The 25,123-nt window shown below is 37.0% G+C and overlaps 1 protein-coding gene across 3 annotated transcripts in view; it reads right to left on the reverse strand.

Moving 5' to 3' along the window:
- Window positions 1-25,123, reverse strand: part of SLC17A5 (solute carrier family 17 member 5) — a 58,373-nt gene that overhangs the window by 26,959 nt on the left and 6,291 nt on the right. For all 3 annotated transcript variants that reach the window (XM_043963976.1, XM_043963978.1, XM_043963977.1), the window contains exons 3-8: window positions 22,410-22,643; window positions 14,481-14,568; window positions 9,340-9,426; window positions 7,482-7,600; window positions 4,244-4,402; window positions 1,808-1,940 (exon numbers count right to left, since the gene is read on the reverse strand). In XM_043963976.1, coding sequence (XP_043819911.1) covers window positions 1,808-1,940; window positions 4,244-4,402; window positions 7,482-7,600; window positions 9,340-9,426; window positions 14,481-14,568; window positions 22,410-22,643 — 820 coding nt within the window. The remainder of the gene's footprint in view (window positions 1-1,807; window positions 1,941-4,243; window positions 4,403-7,481; window positions 7,601-9,339; window positions 9,427-14,480; window positions 14,569-22,409; window positions 22,644-25,123) is intronic.

Raw genomic sequence — 25,123 nt, forward strand, 5'->3', positions numbered from 1 at the left:
TTTTGAACCATGGTTTTACTGCCACCTAGTGTAGAAGTATTGTACTACACTACATTCCCCTTCAAAGATCTAGGAATTGGCCGATCTTTAGAGATTCTTTAATGTTGCTGGGCGAAAATTTCATCATCTGTTGGTCAAACTTTTGATGGTGAGTATAAGCCTACAGTCCTTTAAAATATTTACATAAAACTGATAAAGGCTTTGCTGACAGGATAGAGACATGAGTGGACAAGAGTTATAGTAATATTGATAGTAAATTAAAGGGACAATTCTATAATATTGTTTTTGTTTTTATTTATTTATTTATTTCATTTTGAGGGGTTTTCCTCAATAATTTTTTGGGGGGAGGTGAGGCAATTGAGGTTAAGTGACTTGTCCAGGGTCACACAGCTAGTAAATGTCAAGTGTCTGAAGCTGGGTTTGAACTCAGGTCCTCCTGAATCTAGGGCCAGTGCTTTATCTACTGCTCCACCTAGCTGCCCCCTGTTTTTATTTTTTTGCAGGGCAATGAGGGTTAAGTGACTTGGCCAGGGTCACACAGCTAGTAAGTGTCAAGTGTTTGAGGCCGGATTTGAACTCAGGTACTCCTGAATCTAGGGCCAATGCTCTATCCACTGTACCACCTAGCTGCCCCTAGGGCAGTTAGTATTATTTATTTGTATTTATTTATTTATTTATTTATTTATTTTTGTGTTATTTAAAGAAAAATAGAAAATGCTAAATACAGATAATATAGTGAAGGATTTTTTAATAAAAAGGATGCTGTCAAGTTATTTTTCATGTTCTCAAAGGACAAAATAAGATAAAATAGGATTATATAAGAGTCTTTAGTTGTATATATGGAAAAAATAATTCTTGATTGTTAAGGAGAGCTAAAACCATAGAAGGGGCCCTTTGCGTTGCTAACTACATAGAATGGAGTATCTAAAATCATATATGGGAATAGAGTTGGTAGACTCTCCATCCTTGGAGAGCTTCAAAAAGATAATAAAGAACTCTTTGTTCTGAGTGGCTTAAGAACTTCACATTTATGAACTGGGACTGAAAGTTAAATCAGATCAATGATATGCAGTAAATTCCGTTCCAGCAAAGTTTTTTTTTTTTTTTAAGTGAGGCAATTGGGGTTAAGTGACTTGCCCAGGGTCACACAGCTAGTAAGTGTTAAGTGTCTGAGGTCAGATTTGAACTTAGGTACTCCTGACTCTAGGGCCGGTGCTCTATCCACTATGCCACCTAGCTGCCCCTAACCAGCAAAGTTTTTTAATAAGCTTTGGGTTTTTTTCTAGTAAGGGGACTCATATCTACAATAAAGTATTTCCATTTAAAAAAAACTTTCCTCACCCAAACCCAAGACAAAATATAATATAATGTAAACATAAACCCAAAAGGCTAGACCTTATTTACAAAACATAGAGGCTAGGGGCGGCTAGGTGGCGCAGTGGATAAAGCACCGGCCCTGGATTCAGGAGTACCTGAGTTCAAATCCGGCCTCAGACACTTTACACTTACTAGCTGTGTGACCCTGGGCAAGTCACTTAACCCCCATTGCCCTGCAAAACAAAAACAAAACACAGGGGCTAATGTTAACATTGTTAGAATACTTACTAGATTTGTGAAGAATATATTATAATCCTTTCTCTGCAATATGCATACTTATATAGGAAATATACGGATGTCATTTTACAAAAATACACCTAAAGACATTTTATTTGGAAATGAAAATGACTAACATAACCCATCATTTTTGATTCAATGTACATTGTTCAATCTTTAAAAGAAAAAAAAAAGAATCATTCACTGTACCTACCTATTAAGCTAAATAATCTACGGACCCAGACAGTTGAAAAACTCCATGTTACTCTTAAGTAGTCAGCTGCTTGTCCAGATAACAGCATACAAACCCAACCTCCAAAATAAGGTAGTGCAGATAAAAGTCCATTCTGAAAAAAAAAACAAGCATAATAATATTGATGGAAATGAAAAAAAAACTAAAAATAAGTACAATTATACACACAGATTTAAATCCAGTGCCTTATCTTTTGTAATGGTACAAAATTGGAAGCAGTTTTTTTGTCAGTAGCAGAGTCCTTTGATTTGGTGTAAGATACCAGGGCCTTTCATAAGTAGATGCAGAACCCCTAACCTGGGCTAGACATGAATGGGATAAACCTGGGATGAGAGTAAGAAGTTATTATCTACCTTCTTTGATATTCTTCCTTGCTATGCCACAAAAACCAATGTTCACTAGCTCATTGTGGGATGTACCAGTTTTTAAAATAATGTTTATTATTTCTTTTAAAATTAGGATAATAACACAATACCTACACTAAAGGGTTGTGAGGAAATTGTTAGGCAAATCTGAAATCATCATATGAGTGTGAATTATTAAATTCTTTTCTTTCATGATACTTTTCCCCATCTCTAACAACATGTTAGTCTTGATAGTGTGATAAGAGTAGTATGATATAGCAGACAGAATATTAGATTAGGTATCAGAATACTTGAGTTCTAGTCTTGGCTTTACCATTCACTAGTTTTGTTTTCCTGGACAAACTTCAATTTTTCTGAACCTCAGTTTCTTCATCTGAAAAATGCGAGTAATATCACCTGTCTTGTCTACCTCAAAGATATGTTGTATGGATCAAGTGAGGAAAGGGATGTGAAACATTCAAATTGATCTATGATCTATGATTTGGAAATTCCCTCCAATAACACAGATTACAACCCCATGCATGACTGAACATTTTGTGCTACTCTTGTCTTTATCTTCCCATAAGTTCGCTACAGAGGGTGTTTCACCTTTTCTTGACATTGAGAGGGTAACACTCAGGTTCTGTGCCTGTCTGTCATCCCTCATCCTTGCTATGGAACCAGCCCATTTTCTCTATCATGCAATTCCATCATGACATCTTTTATTGTTCTTCTTTGAAGTTCCTCACTGGATATATTCCACTTATCGTGTGCTCTTCCAATTGCCTTCTGTGATGCTGATGTTTAATTCTTCAGACATGGTAATACATTTCATGTTTTGCTGTTATACGGTAGCACTGGAGGGCAGGGAGGGAGGCTTTATAATTGGAAAAATTATAGCAATGACAGGCAGCATCCTATAGAAGGAACGCTGAATGTGGATTCAGAAGACTTGGGTTTAAATCCTAGCTCCACTGTATTCTGTGGTCCTGGTTCTTAATTTCCCCATTTGTAAAGTTGGGAAGCTGGACTAGATCTTTAAGGTTCCTTTAAGCTCTAAATCCTATGATCTTATATAACTTAAATAAAGGCCATTGTGTCTTCTGCATTATCTTACACATCTTTTCTTTTTTTCAAATTTTTGCGGGGCAATGAGGGTTAAGTGACTTGCTCAGGGTTGCACAGCTAGTAAGTGTCAAGTGTCTGAGACCGGATTTGAACTCAGGTCCTCCTGAATCCAGGGCCAGTGCTTTATCTACTGCGCCACCAAGCCGCGCCCCATATCTTATACATCTTTATGTCCCTCCACGGTGCCTTGTAAGTAACAGAATAAATAGTTGTTGGAGGCTTAATATTTAAGAGAAGGAAGCAGAAGGACCAAAGAGGAAGAAAAAAGTAAAGATGCTTTAAACCCCAATAAAACAAAAGTTGAAATACTGAAAGATTTAAGAGAAATATACAAATAATAATGTTATATATCTATATATCTACAAACTGTGATGAAATAATGGGATTTAGCAGATACTCAAAGACCCACCTGGAGATTAATCCAGACTGATTGAATCAAGTGAGAGTGATCGACTGCTGATTAGCCTACTTCAAGTTAACTGGATTGTAATCACACCTGGCTATCCCTTAAGAAAGTATTGTTCTTAGAAGCTAGACTGTGAACTCAACTTGAGAACACCTTCAAAACCACCATTTGGATGATGCCAACCAATCAGCTTGAAGCAGTGTGTAAGGTCCGCCTCTGTTCCAGACCTATAAAAAGCTTCCACAATCAGCTTGCTAGAGAGTTCCTGATTAAAGCAGGCTCATGGAGGAGGACTTCAGGAAGAACCCAACCAGGCTGGAACTCTAGGCTAGGTAGGACTTCTTTTTCTTAACTTTCTGAACTCCATGTGAATACCTGTATGCTTTTAATAAATGTTTAATGCCCAAAGACTGGTACTGAAGCTTTTTTATTTAAGGTGATCACACATTCTAGATTTTAAACATCACAAAACATTGGTACAAAATACATAAGAAATGAACTAGATTATTTTTCTCTTACCTCTTGAGCATTAAATCTCAATATTTCTTTCATATATGTAGGCAATAATGTTAATAAAGTGTAGAAAGTCCAGTTGTAAGAAAAATGTGCCACAACAATAGACCAAAGTGGTAGTGATTTTAACATTGGTATCCATGGTACTGACTTCTGTGCAGTAAGCTAAAGAAAACAGGTAAGATTAAGAACAAAGATTTACTTTTTTTTTATGTCTGAAACTTTGCCTAAGACCTAAATCTAGAATACCTATGGAAAATATTCATATCACCATATTATGATATTCTGAGAGTCAATTTACTGAGCATCTATAAGTATTAACTAATTAAATATGATCTAACCTATTTCAGAATCTTTATACTATGAATAATTACTAATTGTAATATGATTGATTAATGTGAGAAACTGTGGTTCATATTAGAAGAAAATTAGAAAGAAATCCTACACCACCAACTATAAACTCCAGAGGTCACTTTTTTCCCCCAATTCCTTTAGAAAAGATAATTTTTTTTTATTACCAATCTCAGAATCTAAGGGTTAGAGCTATATATACAAAATTCTGAGTCTCTCCCCCAATAGAACCCACTCTTCTGTAATGATTGGAATGATGCCACCTGCTAGAGACTTACTGTAGAAAAGCTCCTCCATGAGGAGAAGGCCTCTGAAACAGGGTGTTTCCTTGATGAAACACTTCCCTCAAAAAAAAAATATCCTCGTTGCCCTTCATAATTGTAATTTCTGCCTACAAAATTTTAAAAATACTAAGTAAAATGTTTATGATGTTCATACATTACTTACCTTTATTGTACCATAAAGCTTTCTATAAAATATGCATTTTGGGGGGGGAGGGTGAGGCAATTGGGGTTAAGTGACCTGTCCAGGGTCACATAGCTAGTAAATGTCAAGTGTCTGAGTCTGCATTTGAACTCTGGTCCTCCTGAATGTAGGGCCAGTGCTTTATCTATTGCACCACCTAGCTGCCCCCACAACAATACTTTTAAATAATCTATTATTTTTGACTCAATATTTCATAATTTTTCCAAACCTGAAAACCTCCCCATCCTTCACTGTTATGGTTTGAAGATGAGTTTTCTGTTTTGGGAAAAGTTATGATCAACCCTAAGGTGAATACTAATATTAAACTCATAATGTTTAGCTTAATGATTATATTCATATTAGTAAAATATTCAGCAAAATGGTGAGACCAACATTATGACAACATCTACTAGAAATTTTATGCGAAATCTTATAGAAAACAGCAATAAGTATATTTTTTCTAATTGATAATGAAAGAAGAACATGGCATGCGAGATCACACTTGACAAATAGCCACATGTTGCTGTAATAATATACTCATCCTATGGCATAAATTTGCTTCTTAATGACAAGATGAAGTTGGACACCACAAGATCTATAGAAGAATGAATTTACAAAGGATACACACACTATAAGCTGCTGTCTTCAAATAAAAGGAAATAAAGTGAAGAATAGTAAAACTGAAAATTTATTTTAAAAAATCAATCAGGCTAAGTTAGTGTTAATTATGTCCACTGATTATTTTATTTTATTTTGGGGGAGTGGGGGATTTTTTTTCTTTTTTTCTTTAGTTTTGAATTTCTCCAAAATTTTAAATTTAAAGTATTTCTATGAATGAATTGTTTTAATTTTCATTGACCGGTAAAAGTATTCCTATATTGTTTAATGTGATTGTACATATATAACCTATATCAGATTGCTTGCTGTCTTTGTGGGGGAAGGGAGGGGAGAGAGGGAGAAAAGTTTGAAACTGGAAATCTTATAGAAACAAATGTTGAAAACTATCTCTAAATGTAACTGGAAAATAATAAAATATTTATATGGAAAAAAAGCATTCCTATATATAAAGAACAAATGAAAAAAAAACAAAAAAGCAAAATAATAATAAAACATTTTTAACTTGTTATAGATAGGTTGTTAAAAGGAACAAAAATTATTTATATTAAGTATTTTTACTCTCTACTCAGGATAGCCCTCTTTAACTTCAGCCTAACAATATAAAATTAAATAAACGCTACAAAGTTAATAAGATATTAAAATTTTTTTTTTTTGGTGAGGCAATTTGGATTAAGTGACTTGTCCAAGGTCACACAGCTAGTAAGTGTCAAGTGTCTGAGGCCGGATTTGAACTCAGGTCCTCCTGAATCCAGGGCTGGTGCTCTATCCACTGTGCTAACTAGCTGCCCCAAGTTAATAAGATTTTTTTTTTTTTTTTTTGGTGAGGCAATTGGGGTTGTGACTTGCCCAGGGTCAGACAGCTAGTAAGTGTTAAGTATCTGAGGCCTAATTTGAACTCAGGTCCTCCTGAATCCAGGGCTGGTACTCTATCTACTGCACCATCTAGCTGCCCCAAGTTAATAAGATTTTTAAAAAATTTCCCAAGAGGAGGCAGATAGAAAATTTCCATGGAACATATCCCTTCCTTTTATGTTTTTTTTAAAATTTCAATTATACCAATATAAAATAAACAAATACACTTCAGGCTATTATCTAAGGTTAGAATTAAAAAAAAAAATTTTTTTTTTTTTTTTGGCAAGTGACTTGCCCAGGGTCACACAGCTAGTAAGTGTCAAGTGTCAGAGGCCGGATTTGAACTCAGGTATTCCTGAATCCAGGGCAGGTGCTTAATCCACTGCGCCACCCAGCTGTTCCTAAGGTTAGAGTTTAAAAGAATAAAAATTTAGAATCTAGTCAAGAAGCTTCTTTTCAGTTCTGCTGTAGTTAATTTCCTATTTACCATGGTAGAGAGAGAACTATTTCTAACATAAACCTTTTGATTTCAGGAAGATAGCCTGGTGCAGTAGAGCATGTTGGATTTGGCGTCAGGCTTTGGCCATTTACTACCTGAATGGCCTTGGGAAATCACTTCTTCTTTCAGGGCCTCACTTTTCTTGGCTCTGAGAAGGAAGGAAGGTGGATGTACTTGGTCACCTCTGGGATTTCTTCCAGCTCTAACTCAAAAAGTCCTCTTAAGATTTTTATCAGTACAAAGGTTTAAATTTTATTAAAGAGATAATTTTCTATGATTCTGACTGAATGACAGCTGCCTTAATATATATATCACAACAAAGCCTCATTTACAACTTTTATTTTACCTGCTGAGGTTGGTTTTAATAGAAATATTAATGCAAATTTTGTCAACACAACACAAAGCCAGAACTTACTTTCCTCTTGAATGGTCAAGCAACGATGTACTAAAAGTTCGTACCTGATCTTTCAGAGAATAAAGAATGTATTCCTTTTCTGAAGCAGAGATTGTCTTGTGAGTTTCTGGTTTATCACTAACCAACCAGATCCATAAAATGAACCACAATATTCCAAGAGCACCTTAAAATTGAAAGGCAAGTTTAAAATATGTAAATATGTATAGCAAAACATTTAGTATAAAGGGATAAAAAGGATTTATTCAATTAATGAAAAAACAACCTATTTCACAAAATGTTATTCTTAATCACCAAAACTATTAACATGAGGGGCAGGTAGGTGGTGAAGTGGATAAAGCACCGGCCCTGGATTCAGGAGAACCTGAGTTCAAATCCGGCCTCAGACACTTGATACTTACTAGCTGTGTGACCCTGGGCAAGTCACTTAACCCTCATTGTCCCACCCCCACACAAAAAAGGCAAAAAATCCCTAAAACTATTAACATAAAACCCTTATTAGAGTGTGAGTTCTTTGAGGGAAACATTTCATTTTTGCATTTTTATTCCCACTCCTACACATACCATAGATAGCACACAGTAAATACATAATTTTTTTCATTCATTCTTGAGCCCATGGTGTCAGAGTAGTTGGTATTTCATAGACGTTTTCCTCAGCCCCTTATGAGGTTATTTCTAGAAATGTGTCATTTCCTATAATAGTCATAGAAAAGGGAAAGAGTTTCTAGGCACATGACTTACATGGGCAGTGTCAGCTAAAATGATTTCCTGAAAAAATAACCTAGACTCTACCTAAGGCTTCTGGGGTTTTTGTTTTGATGAAGAAAGCTAGAGAAAATCATGAAACTGCTGACTCGGTCCGGTACAGGCTTATGTCACATAATCTCATCTGGGTCACTGCAGCAAGGCAATCCTTTTTACACCTCCCTAATTGATCCATTAGCCCCCCTAACTACAGTGTCTTTCCCAAACCTCCCATGGCTCTTCCTACTTTAACCTTCTCAACTCAGAACCATGACTCCTATTTCACCAAAAAAAAAAAAAAAAGAGAGAGAGAGAGAGAGAGAGAGAGAGAGAGAGAGACCATTAGTAGAGCATTTCACATGATTCAGATGGCTCCTATTACTGTGCTCTCCTTGCTATATGGCACGTTGGTCTCTATGCACAAGTGATTCCATTTTTGCCTGTCTGCTCCAATAGCTCGTTCCCTCTATCATCCTTTCTCTCACTAATCTTCAATCTCTTTTTGTCCCTAATGCTTACAAACTTGTTAGCACATCTCTGCCATCCTCAAAACACCCTCACTTGATCCATCTATCCCTGCTAGTTCTTGTCCAATATCTGTCTTCTCTTTTGTGGCTAAGGTCCTTGACAAGGTTTTCTATAGTGGGTACCTCCACTTCCTTTCCTTTTATTGTCTTGAACACTTTTGCAGTGTTTGCCAGACTGGCTTCTTACTTTACCATTGGACTGAAACTACTCTTTCCAAAGTTACTAATGATCACTGTAAAAATTTTCTTCACCGCTACAGAACTGCCACCTGTCTAACTTCTTTTTTTTTTTTTTTTTTGCAGGGCAATGGGGGTTAAGTGACTTGCCCAGGGTCACACAGCTAGTAAGTGTCAAGTGTCTGAGGCCGGACTTGAACTCAGGTCCTCCTGAATCTAGGGCCAGTGCTTTATCCACTGCGCCACCTAGCTGCCCTTACCTGTCTAACTTCTAACATAGAATTACCTGAGACACTGAGAGATTAAGTGACTTGCCCATGGTCATACAGGCATTATTTTTATGTAAGAGGTAGGACTTGAACTTGAGTGCTGAGATTCCAAAGCCATCCCTTTATCCACTACGCCACACATCCTCTATTCAAAATGTTTGAAAAATTTATGTTTGGGATAAACTTACCAAAAAAGTAGAAGACATAAGGCCAATCCATATAGAAACAAATTATTCCAGAAAGTGGAAGTGAGATGACTGTTCCAAGCTGTGCTCCTAGACAAGAAAAAGTCATTATAGTCACATTAAGGGTAAATGACCAAGGTTGGGAGAAACCATTCATTTGGTAAAAAAGGTTAGAACACTGCAGGAAAAATATAAGAACTATCTCTTACTTTGTTTCTACCAACGAAAGTGATTTAAACAAAAAAAGGTAGAACAAAATTCATTGAAAGCTGGTATTCAATCAATCAGCAAGTGTGTATTAAGAGCCTATGTGCTAAGCAGGAGCAGCTAGGTGGCACAGTGGATAGAGCACTGGCCCTGGATTCAGGAGGACCTGAGTTCAAATCTGGCCTCAGACACTTAACACTTACTAGCTGTGTGACCCTGGGCAAGTCACTTAACCCCAACTGCCTCACTAAAAAAAAAAAAAAAGAGCCTATGTGCTAAGCAAAACTAATTGGAACAGAATTAGAAGCAAAACAGGAAATTGGAAAAAATTTTACAGGAAATATTTTTCTATAAAGGCTTACTTCTCAAATATATAGGGAAAGGAGCCAAATTTATAAAAATAAGAGCCATTCCTCAATTGAATGAATGGTCAAAGATTGTAAACAGGCAGTTTTCAGAAGAAGAAATCAAAGCTATTAATAATCACATTAAAAATGCTCTAAATCATTATTGATTAGAGAAATGCACATTAAAGTAACTCTGAGGGAACACCTCACAACTATCACATTAGCTAACGTGACAGAAAAGGAAAATGACAAATGCTGGAGGGGATGTGGAAAAATTATGAACTGGTCGAACCATTCTGGAGAACAACAGAGTACTATAAGACTGTGTATACCCTTTGACTCAGCAATACCACTGCTAGGCCTGTATACCAAAGAGATCAAAGAAAAGGGAAAAGGACCTATTTGTACAAAAATATTTATAGCGACTTGATATTCGTGGAGGGGCAAAGAATTAGAAATTGAGGGGATGTCCATCAATTAGGGAATGGCTGAACAAGATGTGGTATATGAATATAATGGAATACTATTGTGCTGTAAGAAATGATAAGCAAGCAGATTTCAGAGAAACCTCACAAGTCCTATACAAACTCATGCGGAGTGAAGTGCACAAAACAAGGAGAATATCATACACAGTAACATCAATATTGGAAAGATCTGTAAAAGACTTAGCTAATCTGATCAAGACAATAATCTAAAACAATTCCAAAGGACCCATGATGAAAAATGCCATTCACCTCCAAAGAGAGAACTGATGAATGCTGACTACAGATTAAACTATCCTTTTAAAAAAAGTTTATTTTTTCTTGTGTGTTTTCTTTTGCAACATGGCTAACATGGAAATGTTTTACATTATTCCACATAGATTGCTGTTGTTTGATCGTGTCTGACTCTTAGTGACCTCATTTGGGTTGTTGTTGTTGTTTTTTTTTTTTTTTGCAAAGATACTGGAGTAGTTTGCCATTTCCTTCTCCAGCTTATTTTACAGATGTGGAAACTGAGGCAAACAGAGTTAAGTGACTTGCTCAGGGTCACACAGCTAGTAAATTCGTGAGGCCAGATTAGAACTCAGATGAGTCTTCCAAACTTCAGAATTGGCACTCTATCCATTGTGCCACCTAGCTGTATAATAAACATCATATTGCTTGCCTTCTCAATGGGTAGGGGAGTAGTGAGAGGGAGAAAAAAAATTTGAAATGTTATGGAATGCTTTTGTAACGATTGGAATGACGCCACCTGCTGGAGACTTACTGTAGAAGAATTCTGCCCATAAAGCGAAGGTCTTTGAGGGCAAGACCAGGAGTCTTTTCTTTGGCGTCAGGAAGTGATGCGGGCTAGTGGGAGGAAGAAGGAAGAGACTAGCGGTCTCAGGACTTTTCCTGGGGACTCTGGTGGAGAAGGGAGCTAGAAATGTGCTCTCCCTTTAATAGATAGGGATCTAGGCCTTTCTCTCTCTCTTTACCAAATTCTTATTCTCCTTAATAAATGCTTAAAAGTCTAACTCTTGCTAAAGCTTATAATTTATTGGCGACCACTCATTAGATATTTTAGACAGACTAGCTAGAATTTTAGCCCTTAACACTTTAGAACTTGGTCAGATAACAAAGGTGCCCAGGTCATCCTCTACACCCTGCGCCAGTCATCCTGACTTTGTCTTTCTACTGGACTTCAGTGACTCAGGAAGAGAAAGTGAGGCTGACGATTTTGTGCAACTGTGCCTCACCTAAAAAAATGACAGACTTACATGAACTGATGCAAAAGAAGTGAGCAGAACGAGAACACTGTATATAGTAATAGCAATATTGTTCAATGAAGAATTATGAATGATTTGGCTATTCTTGGCAATACTAAGATCCAAGACAATCCCAGAGGTCTAATGACTGAAACATGCTATTTTTCATTCATTCTTTTTATTTTAAAATTTTTTTTGTTTGTTTGTTTTTTTTTGTGAGGCAATTGGGGTTAAGTGACTTGCCTAGGGTCACACAGCTAGTAAGTGTTAAGTGTCTGAGGCCGGATTTGAACTCAGGTCCTCCTGACTCCAGGGCCGGTGCTCTATCCACTGTACCACCTAGCTGCCTCTCATGCATTCTTTTTAAAAAATCTGTCTTTATGTAAATGTTTTACATGATGGCATATGTATAACTTCTATCTTTTTGCTTACCGTCTCAGGGAGGGGGTTAGGAGGAATAGAATTTGAAATTCAACCTCAAAACAAAGGAGAAACAATAACTTTTATCTTGTGTTTTGCAAATCTTTTGATTTTGTTTTACTATTTCTTATTGTCTCATGGAGTTATTGATTTCTTTTGGACTCATTCTAATTTTCAGAGATCAACTCTCAATTAAGTTTTCACTACCATCTCTTCTAAGTTAATTCTCTTTATCATTCTTTCTTCCTTAGATGCTGTATCTTCTTACTACATTCTATATTTCTTAATTTCTTCTAGGTCCTCTTTTGGTCCTTGAGGCCAGGATATCTATTTTCTCTAGGTTTATTTAATGGGGTTCACTTAGTCTATAGTGTTTCTTTGTTGTGCTTGCCATTTTCTTCTATCTACTCTTATCTTCAGCGTCAGTTTCTGGATTGGAGCTTTGTGCTTGGGTCAAATGCTGCTTCTTCCCATACTCTTGGATAGTGTGAACAGGCCCCCTCAGTTCTAGATACAGTTTACTAAGACTAGGCCCCACCTTCTGCAAGAAATCTTGGGTTTTGGCTTAATCTTCTTCTTCTTCTTTTTTTTTTTTTTTAGTGAGGCAATTGGGGTTAAGTGACTTGCCAAGGTTCACACAGTTAGTAAGTGTTAAGTGTCTGAGGCTGGATTTGAGTTCAGTACTCCTGACTCCAGGGCCGGTGCTCTATCCACTGCGCCACCTAGCTGCCCCTGGCTTAATTTTCTAATAGATTAATTTAGGTTCTAATCTGACTGGCCGCTTCATCTCCTTCCATCATTCTTTCTGGCTGCTTGGAGTATTTTCTATTTCATCTGATAATTCTGGAATTTGGCTACAATATTCCTTGGAATTTTCCTTTTGGGGTATCTAGAAAACTGATCAATCAATAAGCATTTAGTAATATCTTTGTGTTATTGTTGTTGTCAGATGCTATGTGAAGCACTGGGAGTATTAAAAAAACCAGAACAGCACTTCCCTCAAGAAGCTTATATTCTTCTTTTTTTTTTAGTGACCTACCCAGGGTTACACAGCTAGTAAGTGTCAAGGGTCTGAGTCCACATTTGAACTCAAGGCCTCCTGAATCCAGGGCCAGTGCTCTATCCACTGTGCCACCTAGCTGCCCCAGAAGCTTATATTCTTTTTTTTTTTAATTTTTAAAAATTTTTTATTTTTTAGTGAGGCAATTGGGGTTAAGTGACTTGCCCAGGGTCACACAGCTAGTAAGTGTTAAGTGTCTGAGGCCGGATTTGAACTCAGGTACTCCTGACTCCAGGGCCGGTGCTCTATCTACTGTGCCACCTAGCTGCCCCCTCAGAAGCTTATATTCTAATGGAGGAGACACCAACTTTGAAAATGAAGGCTGGGAGGTTCCTGAAAGGCCTCTCATAGAAAATGGAATATTGAAGGAAACCAGGGATTCCAGGAAGCAAAGGTGAATAGGAAGAACATATACAGGGGACAGCCATTTATATCTAGTAAAATGTGCAAGGGTGCCATGGCATACCTTTTGAGAACTAATGACTTAGAATGATCAGTAGAATAGGAACTAAGGGTCATTTAGACATATTTTTAATGCATATGCTTGACTTCAACTTTGTGTCCCTGCGTATTATCATTTATCAACTGTATATTAAAATATCTACTATAGCAGTTCCCAAAGGGTGGTCCAAGAGCTCCTTGGGTGCTTTAAGGAGTCTGTGACATTAAAACTTTTCATAATAATACTAAGGTATTATTTACCTATTAAAATACTTATTTCTTTTCCAACTACATATCTGTGTGAAGCTGAATTTTTGTCATAAATTTCAATTAAAAACAACATATCTCAACAGACTGAATGCAGAAGCAGATATGAGAATCTACCTGTCTTCAATTAAACTATATCTTAAAAGATATTTGCAAAAATAAGTGAAACAATTGCATTCTTCTCACTAATTTTTTCAAATTTGGTCATATTTCATTAAAATGTCATTTATGTTAACATCAAATAGATTTATTACTGTTATTTTAAAATAAATTAATAACATTTGTTAGTTTTTAAACTTCTAATATAGTAAATACTGACAGATATAATCCACATAAACAAAAGCTCTTTGGGATTCTCAATAATTTTTAAGATTGTGTAAAGGGGTCCTAAGAGCAAAAAATTTGAGAACTACTACTTTATGATATAAATAGCATCTAAGAATCTAAATACAGAGAAAAACTACATAAATAGGCAGTGGATGAAAATCATGCTATGTGCTTTAGACACATTCCCTCTCCTCCCTTCTCCCCTCCCTCCCCAACAAATACTGATTTTTCTCTCCTTCCTCCTATGGGGGGGGGCAGGGGAAGGAACCCCTTTGTAACAATTGTACATAGTCAAAAATATCCCTACATGTCCAAAAAATATGTGTGGGGATTTAAATGATCTTACCTGCATATGAAATACTAAGAAGTTTGCTTCTTTCAAGAGGAGGCGCCCAGGAAGACCACATAGCGTGCATAGCTGGATATGTAACACCCTGAACAATAAAAAGAAACTCTGGATGAAATACTAAGAAGATATTTTGTTTGTATCCCATTAATAATTATTAGTCACAAATGTTACTGCAAATTTGCTACTCAAGAAGTTCTTGAAATAACATTTAGATTAGATTCTCACTATATCATCCTTGGATACATCTTATGTTGTTAGCAGAACTGCCACAGGATGCAGTCCTTTTGATAATCTAGAAATTAAATCCACCTCAAAAGCTTGGGAAAAAGATATCATTTCATTGCATGTTTTTTTTTTTTTTAAGTGAGGCAATTGGGATTAAGTGACTTGCCCAGGGTCACACAGCTAGTAAGTGTTAAGTGTCTGATGCTGGATTTGAACTCAGGTCCTCCTGACTCCTGGGCTGGTGCTCTATCCACTGCACCACCTAGCCGCCCCTCATTGCATGTTTGAACCTAGAAATTTAGGATAAATTAGGTTCCAATGCATTCTCTCCAAGTTTTAAATACCAGACTTACCAGTGGAAAGAGGGCTGGGCCTGGAGTCAGGAGGATCTGAGTTCAAATCCAGCCCCAGTCACACACTTACAATCTGTGTGACTCTGGGCAAGCCCCTCAATCTGTTTTCCTCATTTTCTTCAACTGTAAAACGGAGGTAATAATAGCCACCAATCTCCCAGGGTTGTAATGATAAAAGTGAAATTTAGGTGAATTTAGGCTCTAACAGAGCTGTTTGAAAGGATAACAGGCTGCCTTGGGAGCTGGTGGATCCTCCTTCACTTAAGGTCTTCAAGCACAGTTGACCACTTGTCAGATATCCTATAGTAGAGAGCCCTTTTCAAGGATGGATTTGACTAGTTAGCCACTGACGTTCCCTTCAAATTCTCAAATTCTTTGTGGTGTCTCACCAGAGATTTACACAGCATCCCATTTGTACTTGTATGATATGAATCATATAACTATTAAGAAAGTCAGAAGGGCAGCTAGGTGGCGCAGTGGATAGAGCACTGGCCCTGGAGTCAGGAGGTCCTGAGTTCAAATTTGACCTCAGACACTTGACACTTACTAGCTGTGTGACCCTGGGCAAGTCACTTAAACCTCATTGCACCCCCCCCCCCAAAAAAAAAAGTAAGAAAAAGATGGTGACTGGCATATGGTCTAATAACAAAACCCAACATTTATTAAGTATCCACTGAACGAATCAGGAAGGGAATAAACATTTAACTAGTGCCTACTATGTGCCAGGCATTGTGCTAAATGCTTTTTGCAAAAATCTCATTTAATCCTCACAACAACCCTGAGAAGTAGGTCCTATGATTATCCCCATTTTAGAGTTTAGGAAACTGGGACAAACAGAGGTTAAGTGACTTGCCAGTAAGTGTCTCAGGCTGAATTTGAACTCGGGTCTTCCTGACTGCAGCTCTCGTGTTCTATTTAGTACTATTCACTGTACCATCTTGCTACCTCTTGGCACTCACTAAGCCATGGGTACAGAACTGAGTCAAAGACTGGAATAATAAAAGCTGTTTAAATGTCATGGTCTCTGAATTCTTGCTTGGGGTTTTTGTTTTTCTTTCTTTTTTTTTAATGGTAAGGAAGGAGGTGGGAGAAAAAATGATATTTGTGTAAATTTTAAAAATAATAATTGAAAAAAACTACGACTTTTTCAAACAAAACCCCAAATAACACGCCATTCCTTACAAAGTACATTCCTCCCCAAACTGTTTACCAATTGTTTACAAAAAAAGGAGCCATAGGGATTTAATTTTCCCAGCATAGTATTACTGAAAATGAATTTCTAGAAGAACATACATAACCGACTTCATTTGGTTTTGTATTAACCACTTTACTGTATATAAGCACTTATGAACTGCAAGACTAGATGCAGGGGGCAGCCATGTGGCACAGTGGATAAAGCACCAGTCCTGGATTCAGGAGGACCTGAGTTCAAATCTAGCCTCAGACACTTGACACTTACTAGTTGTCTGACCCTGGGAAAGTCACTTAATCCTCATTGCCCAGCAAAAAACAAAACAAAACAAACAAAAAAAGACCAGATGCAGCAGCTAGTGTCCTTCAATTGGGGAATGGCCGAATATGTTGTGGTATATGATAGTGATAGAATATTACTCTGCTGTAAGAAATGACAAGCTCATTGATCTTGGAAAAACATGGAAAGACTTGTACAAAATAATGAAAAGTGAAATAAGCAGAACCAAGAGAACATTGTATACAATAACAGCAATATTGTTATCGTTGTTTTTTGGTGGGCAATGAGGGTTAAATGACTTGCCCAGGGTCACACAACTAGTAAGTGTCAAGTGTCTGAGTCTGGATTAGAATTCAGTTCCTCCTGAATCCAGGGCTGGTACTTTATTCACTGCACCACCTAGCTGCCCCAGCAATATTGGGGTTTTTTTTGTTTGTTTATTTTTTGTTTTTTGGTGAGGCAATTGGGGTTAAGTGACTTGCCCAGGGTCACACAGCCAGAAAGTGTTGTGTCTGGGGTCAGATTTGAACTCAGGTCCTCCTGACTCCAGGGCCAAGTGCTCTATCCACTGTGCCATCTAGCTGCCCCCAGCAATATTGTTTTAAGAATGATATTATTCACTCAAGTTATTTTCACTATTATAAATACCAAAATTAATATAAAGGGCATATGAAGAAAGATGCTATCTATAACCAGAGAAAGAACTGATAAAAATATGTTATTATAAAATGATTTTATGTATATATTATGCATATATGTATGTGTGTATATATATATATAATATATATACACACATACATACACACACCCCTATTTGTGTCTCATGGTAAGCATCTCTAGGGTGGGGGGCAGGTAGGAAAGAAAAAAATTTATATAATTTTGTTGTATATTTGAAAGGAACAGAAAGTTGTGCATAGTAGATTTGCAGTTTCATGTACAATCATCTTTTTTATTGTACTATGTTAAGGAAATGCTTTAAAAAAAAAAACAAAAACGCAAGCATACTATATTTTTTTCTCTGACCTCCACATTTTTTTTGGGGGGGGGCAGGACAATGAGGCTTAAGTGACTTGCCCAGGTCACACAGCTACTAAGTGTCAAGTGTCTGAGGCTGAATTTGAACTCAGGACCTCCTGAATCCAGGGCCAGTGCTTTATTCAGTGCACCACCTAGTTGCTCCTTGACCACCACATTTTAATGAAGAAACTTTTGTTTCATGTAATGTATAAATATTGCTTGCTAAATTGTGAATGACACGTTCCCCATAAACTGCTGGTGGGGCACACTCTGAGTATAATAAAACCTGTTTCTGATTTGTTCTGGCTTATTAGTATTACCTAGTCAGATTGATTAAGAAGTATCAATAGTCTACTTTCTTTGAGCGTTTTTGTTGTCTCTACCTTGTTTTGCTACAATCTGTAGTCAATGGGTATATTTTGCTTTCTTCATTCTGTCTCACTACATACAAGTTCACAGAGGTTCAATAAATTAAAGCTATAACAGAATTTAAGAAATCATTTAGTTAAACTCCCTTATTTTACAGAGAAGGAAACTGAGTCCCAGGAAGATTTAAGTGACAATTGGCAAAAATCTTTTCAAGTTTCTCTGAGTTCTGCATATTTATAATTGCTTATGGAGCTGTAAGATTGTATTTCATTTACATATCATTCCTCAATCTCCGGGTACATATTTTGGTTTCCACTTTGTTATAACAGATAATATTTCTATGAACTTAAAAAAAAGTTATATGTAATTATGTATGTATGTATGTATATATTTTCTTGCAGTCAGTAGCCTCCCAGGGAAGATCAGTATCTTCACAGATCACTGACTATTTCCAATTTAATTCTAGAGTTATCACCTAGAGAAGCAACTCTTGTAGTGAATAAGCCTGTCATCCCTACTATCACCACCACCACCACCACCAATGAAGTAGGTAAGACAGTCTACTTTTAAGTAGCAAAGCACCCTAAGAGGTTGCCTTATGAATAAGTGCTTTAGGTGAGGTGTGTGTAATGAAGAATATCTATCTTAGAGCAATATACGCTGGGTTGAAGTCCTAGCACTGATGTTCACCAGCTGCAATTTTTTTCAGTCTCAGTTTCTTCATTTGTAAAATGCATTTATAATAGTGAAAATAACTTGAGTGAATAATATCATTCTTTTTAAAAATTTTATTTATTTATTTATTTATTTATAATGGGGCAATGGGGGTTAAGTGACTTACCCAGGGTCACACAGCTAGTAAGTGTCAAGTGTCTGAGGCCGGATTTGAACTCAGGTACTCCTGAATCCAGGGCTGGTGCTTTATCCACTGCGCCACCTAGCCGCCCCCTTTTATTTTTTTACATTTTTTTTTTACGGGGCAATGTGGGTTAAGTGACTTGCCCAGGGAATAATATCATTCTTAAAACAATATTGCTGGGGACAGCTAGATGGCGCAGTGGATAGAGCACTTGGCACTGGAGTCAGGAGGACCTGAGTTCTGTGGTAAAAAGTTTTAACAGTCGGTTAGATAATGGAGAGACGCCAGTTTTTGGGTTTTTTTAGGACCACCCTTTTGGGGAGGAGACCAACAGCATTGCCTGCTGAGCACTCGACTTCTGACTTCCGGGGTGCGAGCTTAAAAGGCAAGGAGAGAACGGAAGTGGGAGCTTTTTCCTGCTCCGCCGGTCTCCTGGCTACGCTGCACAGACAGACGCGGACTGGAGTTTGACTTGGCCCAGCTCTCGGTTAACAGCACGCGCTTGACTCGGTCTCTCTCCCCAAAAGTGGCCTTGGGTTTTGGTGAGTTTTATACAGAATATAGACTAAGCCTAGACTTAAGACGATTTGTATTGTATTTCTACTTTCCTATCCTTCTAATCAACATCACCTTGTGACTACCATACAATAAAGGCTCTATCTAGAAAACCAGAAGCTTCTTCCATTTACTAGTCTGGGAGATAAATTAAGGGAAACGTTAAGTAGGGGAGATTTATGATCTAATATCCAATTTTAATCTCACAGTTCAAATCTGACCCCAGACACTTTCTGGCTGTGTGACCCTGGGCAAGTCACTTAACCCCAATTGCCTCACATAGGGCTTTTGTCTTTCTAAATCTTAAAGTGATAAATAAGTATGAGCTACAGGGTGTTTACCCTTTAGTAGCTTAAAACTGCACTAAGACTTTGAGGACACCCTGTATTATTGTTATTTATTTTAAAAAAAAAGTAGCAAGAGGAAGTATATTTACTTTTTAAAAATCTAATAGTATTTTTTCCCCAATTACATGTTTTCAACATTTGTTTTTATAAGATTTTTTTTTCAATGAGGCAATTGGGGTTAAGTGACTTGCCCAGGGTCACACAGCTAGTAAGTGTTAAGTGTCTGAGGCTGGATTTGAACTCAGGTCCTCCTGACTCCAGGGCCGGTGCTCTATCCACTGCACCATCTAGCTGCCCCTGTTTTTATAAGATTTTGAGTTCCAAATTTTTCTCCCTCCCTCCATTCCCTTCCCCCTCCCCAAGATAGCAAATAATCTGATATAGGTTATATGTGTATAATCACATTAAGCATTTCTACATTAGTCATGTTATACAAGAAGAATCAGAACAGGGGCAGCTAGGTGGCACAGTGGATAAAACACCAGCCCTGAATTCAGGAGGACCTGAGTTCCAATCCATCCTTAGATACTTGACACCTACTAGCTGTGTGACCCTGGGCAAGTCACTTAACCCTCATTACCCTGCCCCCTCCCCCAAAAAATCAGAACAAAAGGGAAAAACCTCAAGAAAGAGAAAAAACAAAAAAAAAAGTAAAAATTGTATGGTTCAATATGCATTCTGATTCCACAGTTCTTTTTCTGGATTTGGAGAGCATTTTCCATCATGAGTCCTTTGAAATTGTCTTGGATCATTGTTTTGCTGAGAAGAGCTAAGTCTGTTACAGCTGATTATCACACAGTGTTGCTGTTACTGTGTACAATGTTCTCCTGGTTCTGCTCAGGAAGTATATTTACTTAACCTCTTATTGCCCAGTCAAAAAGAGAACATGAAGCAAAGAAAATGATAATAAAGAAAATGAATAGTAGGTGACACGTGAATGATGACATAAGAAATAAAACAGCTATATAATAGTGTGAAATAAGTTGTACCTCTAGACACTGAAGAGGGCAGAGATCAATAAGGGCAAAAGTAAAACCAGAGTACAGCTAATTAACCTGAACAATATTAAGTGGTTCAATTTTTTTCATCTTTTACAATATGAAAAATTTAGAAGTCTCTCTTGGGAAATACTGTTCTCTACTATTTTTTTTTTTCTTTTTGTGGGGCAATGGGGGTTAAGTGACTTGCCCTGGATCACACAGCTAGTAAGTGTCAAGGGTCTGAGGTCGGATTTGAACTCAGGTCCTCCTGAATCCAGGGCCGGTGCTTTATCCACTGTGCCACCTAGCTGCCCCATTCTCTGCTATTAGAATGAGACTTTTAGTTTGGGGCTGCTCCTTCTAAGATATGATAATTAGTAGATTCATGAGAGCTCATTAATCACAACTTAAAGTTGAAGTAAATTTCTAGTTCTTAAAAAGGCAACCCTTTTTCTTTCCTAAAAGCAATACAGGTTTGATTTCACAGATAGATAGATAGATAGATAGATAGATAGATAGATAGATAGATAGATAGATAGATAGATAGATAGCCCTTCCAACAGTGAAATTTTTTATATCTGGCAGAGGTATTGTATCTACACATAACTCTTTGTGTTCAAAGACACAATTCTCCTAGCCAAAATAAAGATATATGTTTATCTATGCCTATGTAGTGATATCTTCAGGTCCAAACAATGAATTGTTATAACTGAAAGCAGTAATATCCTGGCCTAGAATTCTCATACTGTTCCCCTTTCCCTTCTCAAAGCACAGAGCCTACACCAGGGTATCATGCTTGGACTTCCTTTCATTAGTGTTCCTTTCCTTACCCCTCTGTTTATATATGTATATGCTCTCTTTGACACTAGCATGGAAGCTCCTTGAAGGCAAGGACTGTTTTTACTTTTATATCTTTGTATCCCCAGTGCTTAGCACAATGTCTGGCATATAGAAGGTATTTAATGTTTTGACTGTCAATAAATTAATATGATAAATTTATAGCAAATGGGAAAAGGCTATAAGAGTTTCTAAGGCCTCTCCCTCCACTTCATAGGCTACCCATTTAACATTATAAGGAGGGCCTTTTGTAGACAATTATCTTCAACTTCTTGTTGTTATCATTTCAGTAGTATCTAACTTTTCATGATCCCATTAGGGTTTTCTTGGCAAAGATATTGGAGTTTGCCATTTCCTTCTTTAGCTCATTTTTCAGATGAGGAAACTGAGGCAAACAGGGTTAAGTGACTTGCCCAGGGTCACATGTGTAGGAAGCATCTGAGGCTAGATTTGAACTCAGGTCTTTCTGACTCCAGGCCACTTAGCTGCCCCATCAACTAGCATGTTTCATATTTCCCAAAGGTACAAAAATTCATAAAAGAGTAGCCTGTAGAATGTATAAGGCAAAAAAAAAAATGGGAAAAGGAAGAAAAGAATTGATAAAAATCAGCAATGATGAATTTGCTTTCATGAAAGATTGAAGTTCCTGTTTAGGGTCTGAGTTGCTTAATAAATATAAAACTTGATAGCACAAACAGAATTTAAAATTACATTACAGGTGAGACTGACAGAAAATCTCTGATATTAATTGAAAAATATACGTAATGATATTTTCCCAAAAGTTGTATTCTAAGAATATTACCAAAAAATTGTTATTTTACCTTAAAATGATGCTGACCCTTTACCTGTGGATTCTTCAAGAAATTTAAGAGAGAATTCAGGATGAGGAATGAAGCAGTGATAAATAACTTACCTCTCCTAGTCCTTCTAGGGCTCGGACTGCAATAAGAAAGCCCACTCCCCAATCTGCAGCAATGGGAGTCAATAATGTGAGTAAAGAGGTTCCAAGTATTCCAAATCCCAAAAGCAGCTTTCCACCCACTTTACTGGCAACATATCCACCAGGAATCTGAGTGATGATGTAGCCATAAAAAAAGGAGCCAAGAATCCATCCCTGAGTTTCTGCATCCCAATGGTATTTCTTTCCCTAGAACACAGCAATAAAAATTATTTTAGTATCTGACTTTGAAAACTTATTTTTTACTACAAAATTAATCATCTTTGTCTACTGTTTTGACTTATGTGATACAGCTAGGAAAAGAGAACTTTTTGATGGCTAATATGACTACATGAGCTCCAGTGTACAGACTGAAGGAATTATACTGATATGCAGAGAGCTGAAATCTCCAAAGCATTAGGAAAGAAGGGGATTTTATGGAACATCTTTTTTTTTTTTTTAAGTGAGGCAATTGGGGTTAAGTGACTTGCCCAGGGTCACACAGCTAGTAAGTGTCAAGTGTCTGAGGCCGGATTTGAACCCAAGTCTTCCTGATTCCAGGGCCAGTGCTCTATCCACTGTGCCACCTAGATGCCCCTGGAACATCTTTTTTAAAAAAAATTTATTTATTTTGAATTTTTACCACCTTCCATGTAAAAACAAATTGAAATATAAATTTTTATAACTTTGTGTTCCAAATTCTCTTCCTCCCTACCTCCCTTAAGAACTCAAGCAATTTAACATAAGCTATACATGTGCAGTCGTGCAAAATATAATAGACAAAAAAAAACTTTAGAAATAGGAACTAACAACAACAACAAAATATACTTCCATCTGTATTCAGATACCATCAATTCTTTCTCTAGAAGAATTGCATTTTTTCATAAGTATGGAATATCTTAGTATAAAGAAAACAATCTGATTAACTCAAAGGTGTTTTATAACTTATGGAACAAAGAGGTATTTTAGCTCAAAAAGCTTCCTATGCTTTGTTGAGAATATTAAACATTCTTTTTATGTTTACATTATTTTCTACTTTAGAACAAGTGGAGGGGCAGCTAGGTGGCACAGTGGATAAAGCACTCGCCCTGGATTCAGGAGTACCTGAGTTCAAATATGATCTCAGACACTTGACACTTACTAGCTGTGTGACCCTGGGCAAGTCACTTAACCCCCATTGCCCCGCAAAAACAAACAAACAAACAAAACCCAGATATTTCAATCGAGTCAGACTCTTGGAGATCCCATTTGGGACTTTCCTGGCAGAGACACTGGAGTGGTTTGCCATTTCCTTCTCCAGCTCATTTTACAGATGAGGAACTGAGGTCATATTTGAATTCAGATCTCTTCCTGATTTTCGGCCCAGCACTATCCACTGCCCTCCCAATAATATACAGCACCCAGTTGAATTCTATTGTGAACTCACTGTAAGCAAGTATTGTATTTTCTTTTTGTGGGGAACTCAATACTTACTTTTTTTTCTTTTTTAAAGTATTTAATAGTATTTTTCCAATTACGCATAAAGACAATTTTCAACATTCATTTTTTGAAAGATTTTGAGTTACAAAATTTTCTCCCTTTCTCCCTCCTTTCTCACTTCCTTAAGATCACAAGCAATCTGGTATGGGTTTTACATGCATTCAATATTTAATTAGGTCAGGTGACATGCGAAGACCTATCAAGAATTTCTTTATTATAGATATGTCAGCATACGCACACACATATAGACAAATTAACAACATTTTAATTATTGTCAGCTTTGGGATTATATGTATATATAATCCTACATTCAATTTGTAGGTTACCTAAATTGGACTTTAGATAAAAAAGCAGAAATGGAAGTCAGGACTATCCTGTCCATCTGACTATCTATATTTTAAAGCCAAACAAAAACTTTGAATCATTCATACTACTTCCTTTGGCAATATCATTCACTCCCATAGCTTTAATTATCTCCCCTATGAAGATGACAGAGAAATCTCTATTTCCTATAGGGCAGCTGGGTCAAGTGGCACATCAAATCCCACATATCTGAAACTAAGCTCATTACTTCTACTTCTCAATTTGATCTTCTTTCTGACTTCCCTATTTCTACATGTGGTACCACCATTCACTCAGTCTCTTAAGGGTGAAATCTGGATTTTTTTTTCTGACTCTTCTCTGTCAATTGTCATATCCAATCATTTACAGTCTTACTGATTCAATCCCAGAAATGGAAGCATAATATTATAAATAAAGGAAGGGAGAAGTCCTACTGGACTTTGACCTTGTTAGCCAACATCTTGAGTCTTACTTACAGTTTAAACTCAGAAAGATGAGTCTTCCTGGTTCTAAGCCCAGCACTCTATTGCTTGATACTTTATGGTAGGTAATTCAAAGAATGTGACTTGACATAGGAAATAAATCCACATCCATATTACAGCAGCCTTTATTGAGCCAGGTTCTACTACTCTTTTCAAGTGGGAAAGGAATAAGAAGTAACATGCCATATCACACAGTCTTCTTTGGCAAAATACAAGGTAGTTTTCCCCATCTCTGGTTGATTTATTTTCTTTTTTGTTTTCTTTCTTTTTTTTTCTGGCAATAGGGGGTCACACAGCTAGTAAGTGTCAAGTGTCTGAGGCTGGATTTGAACTCAGGTCCTCTTGACTCCAGGGCCACTGTACCACCTAGCTGCCTCTTGATTTATT

The sequence above is a fragment of the Dromiciops gliroides genome, chromosome 4 (genome assembly GCF_019393635.1).
Source record: "Dromiciops gliroides isolate mDroGli1 chromosome 4, mDroGli1.pri, whole genome shotgun sequence".
NCBI classification, from domain to species: domain Eukaryota; kingdom Metazoa; phylum Chordata; class Mammalia; order Microbiotheria; family Microbiotheriidae; genus Dromiciops; species Dromiciops gliroides.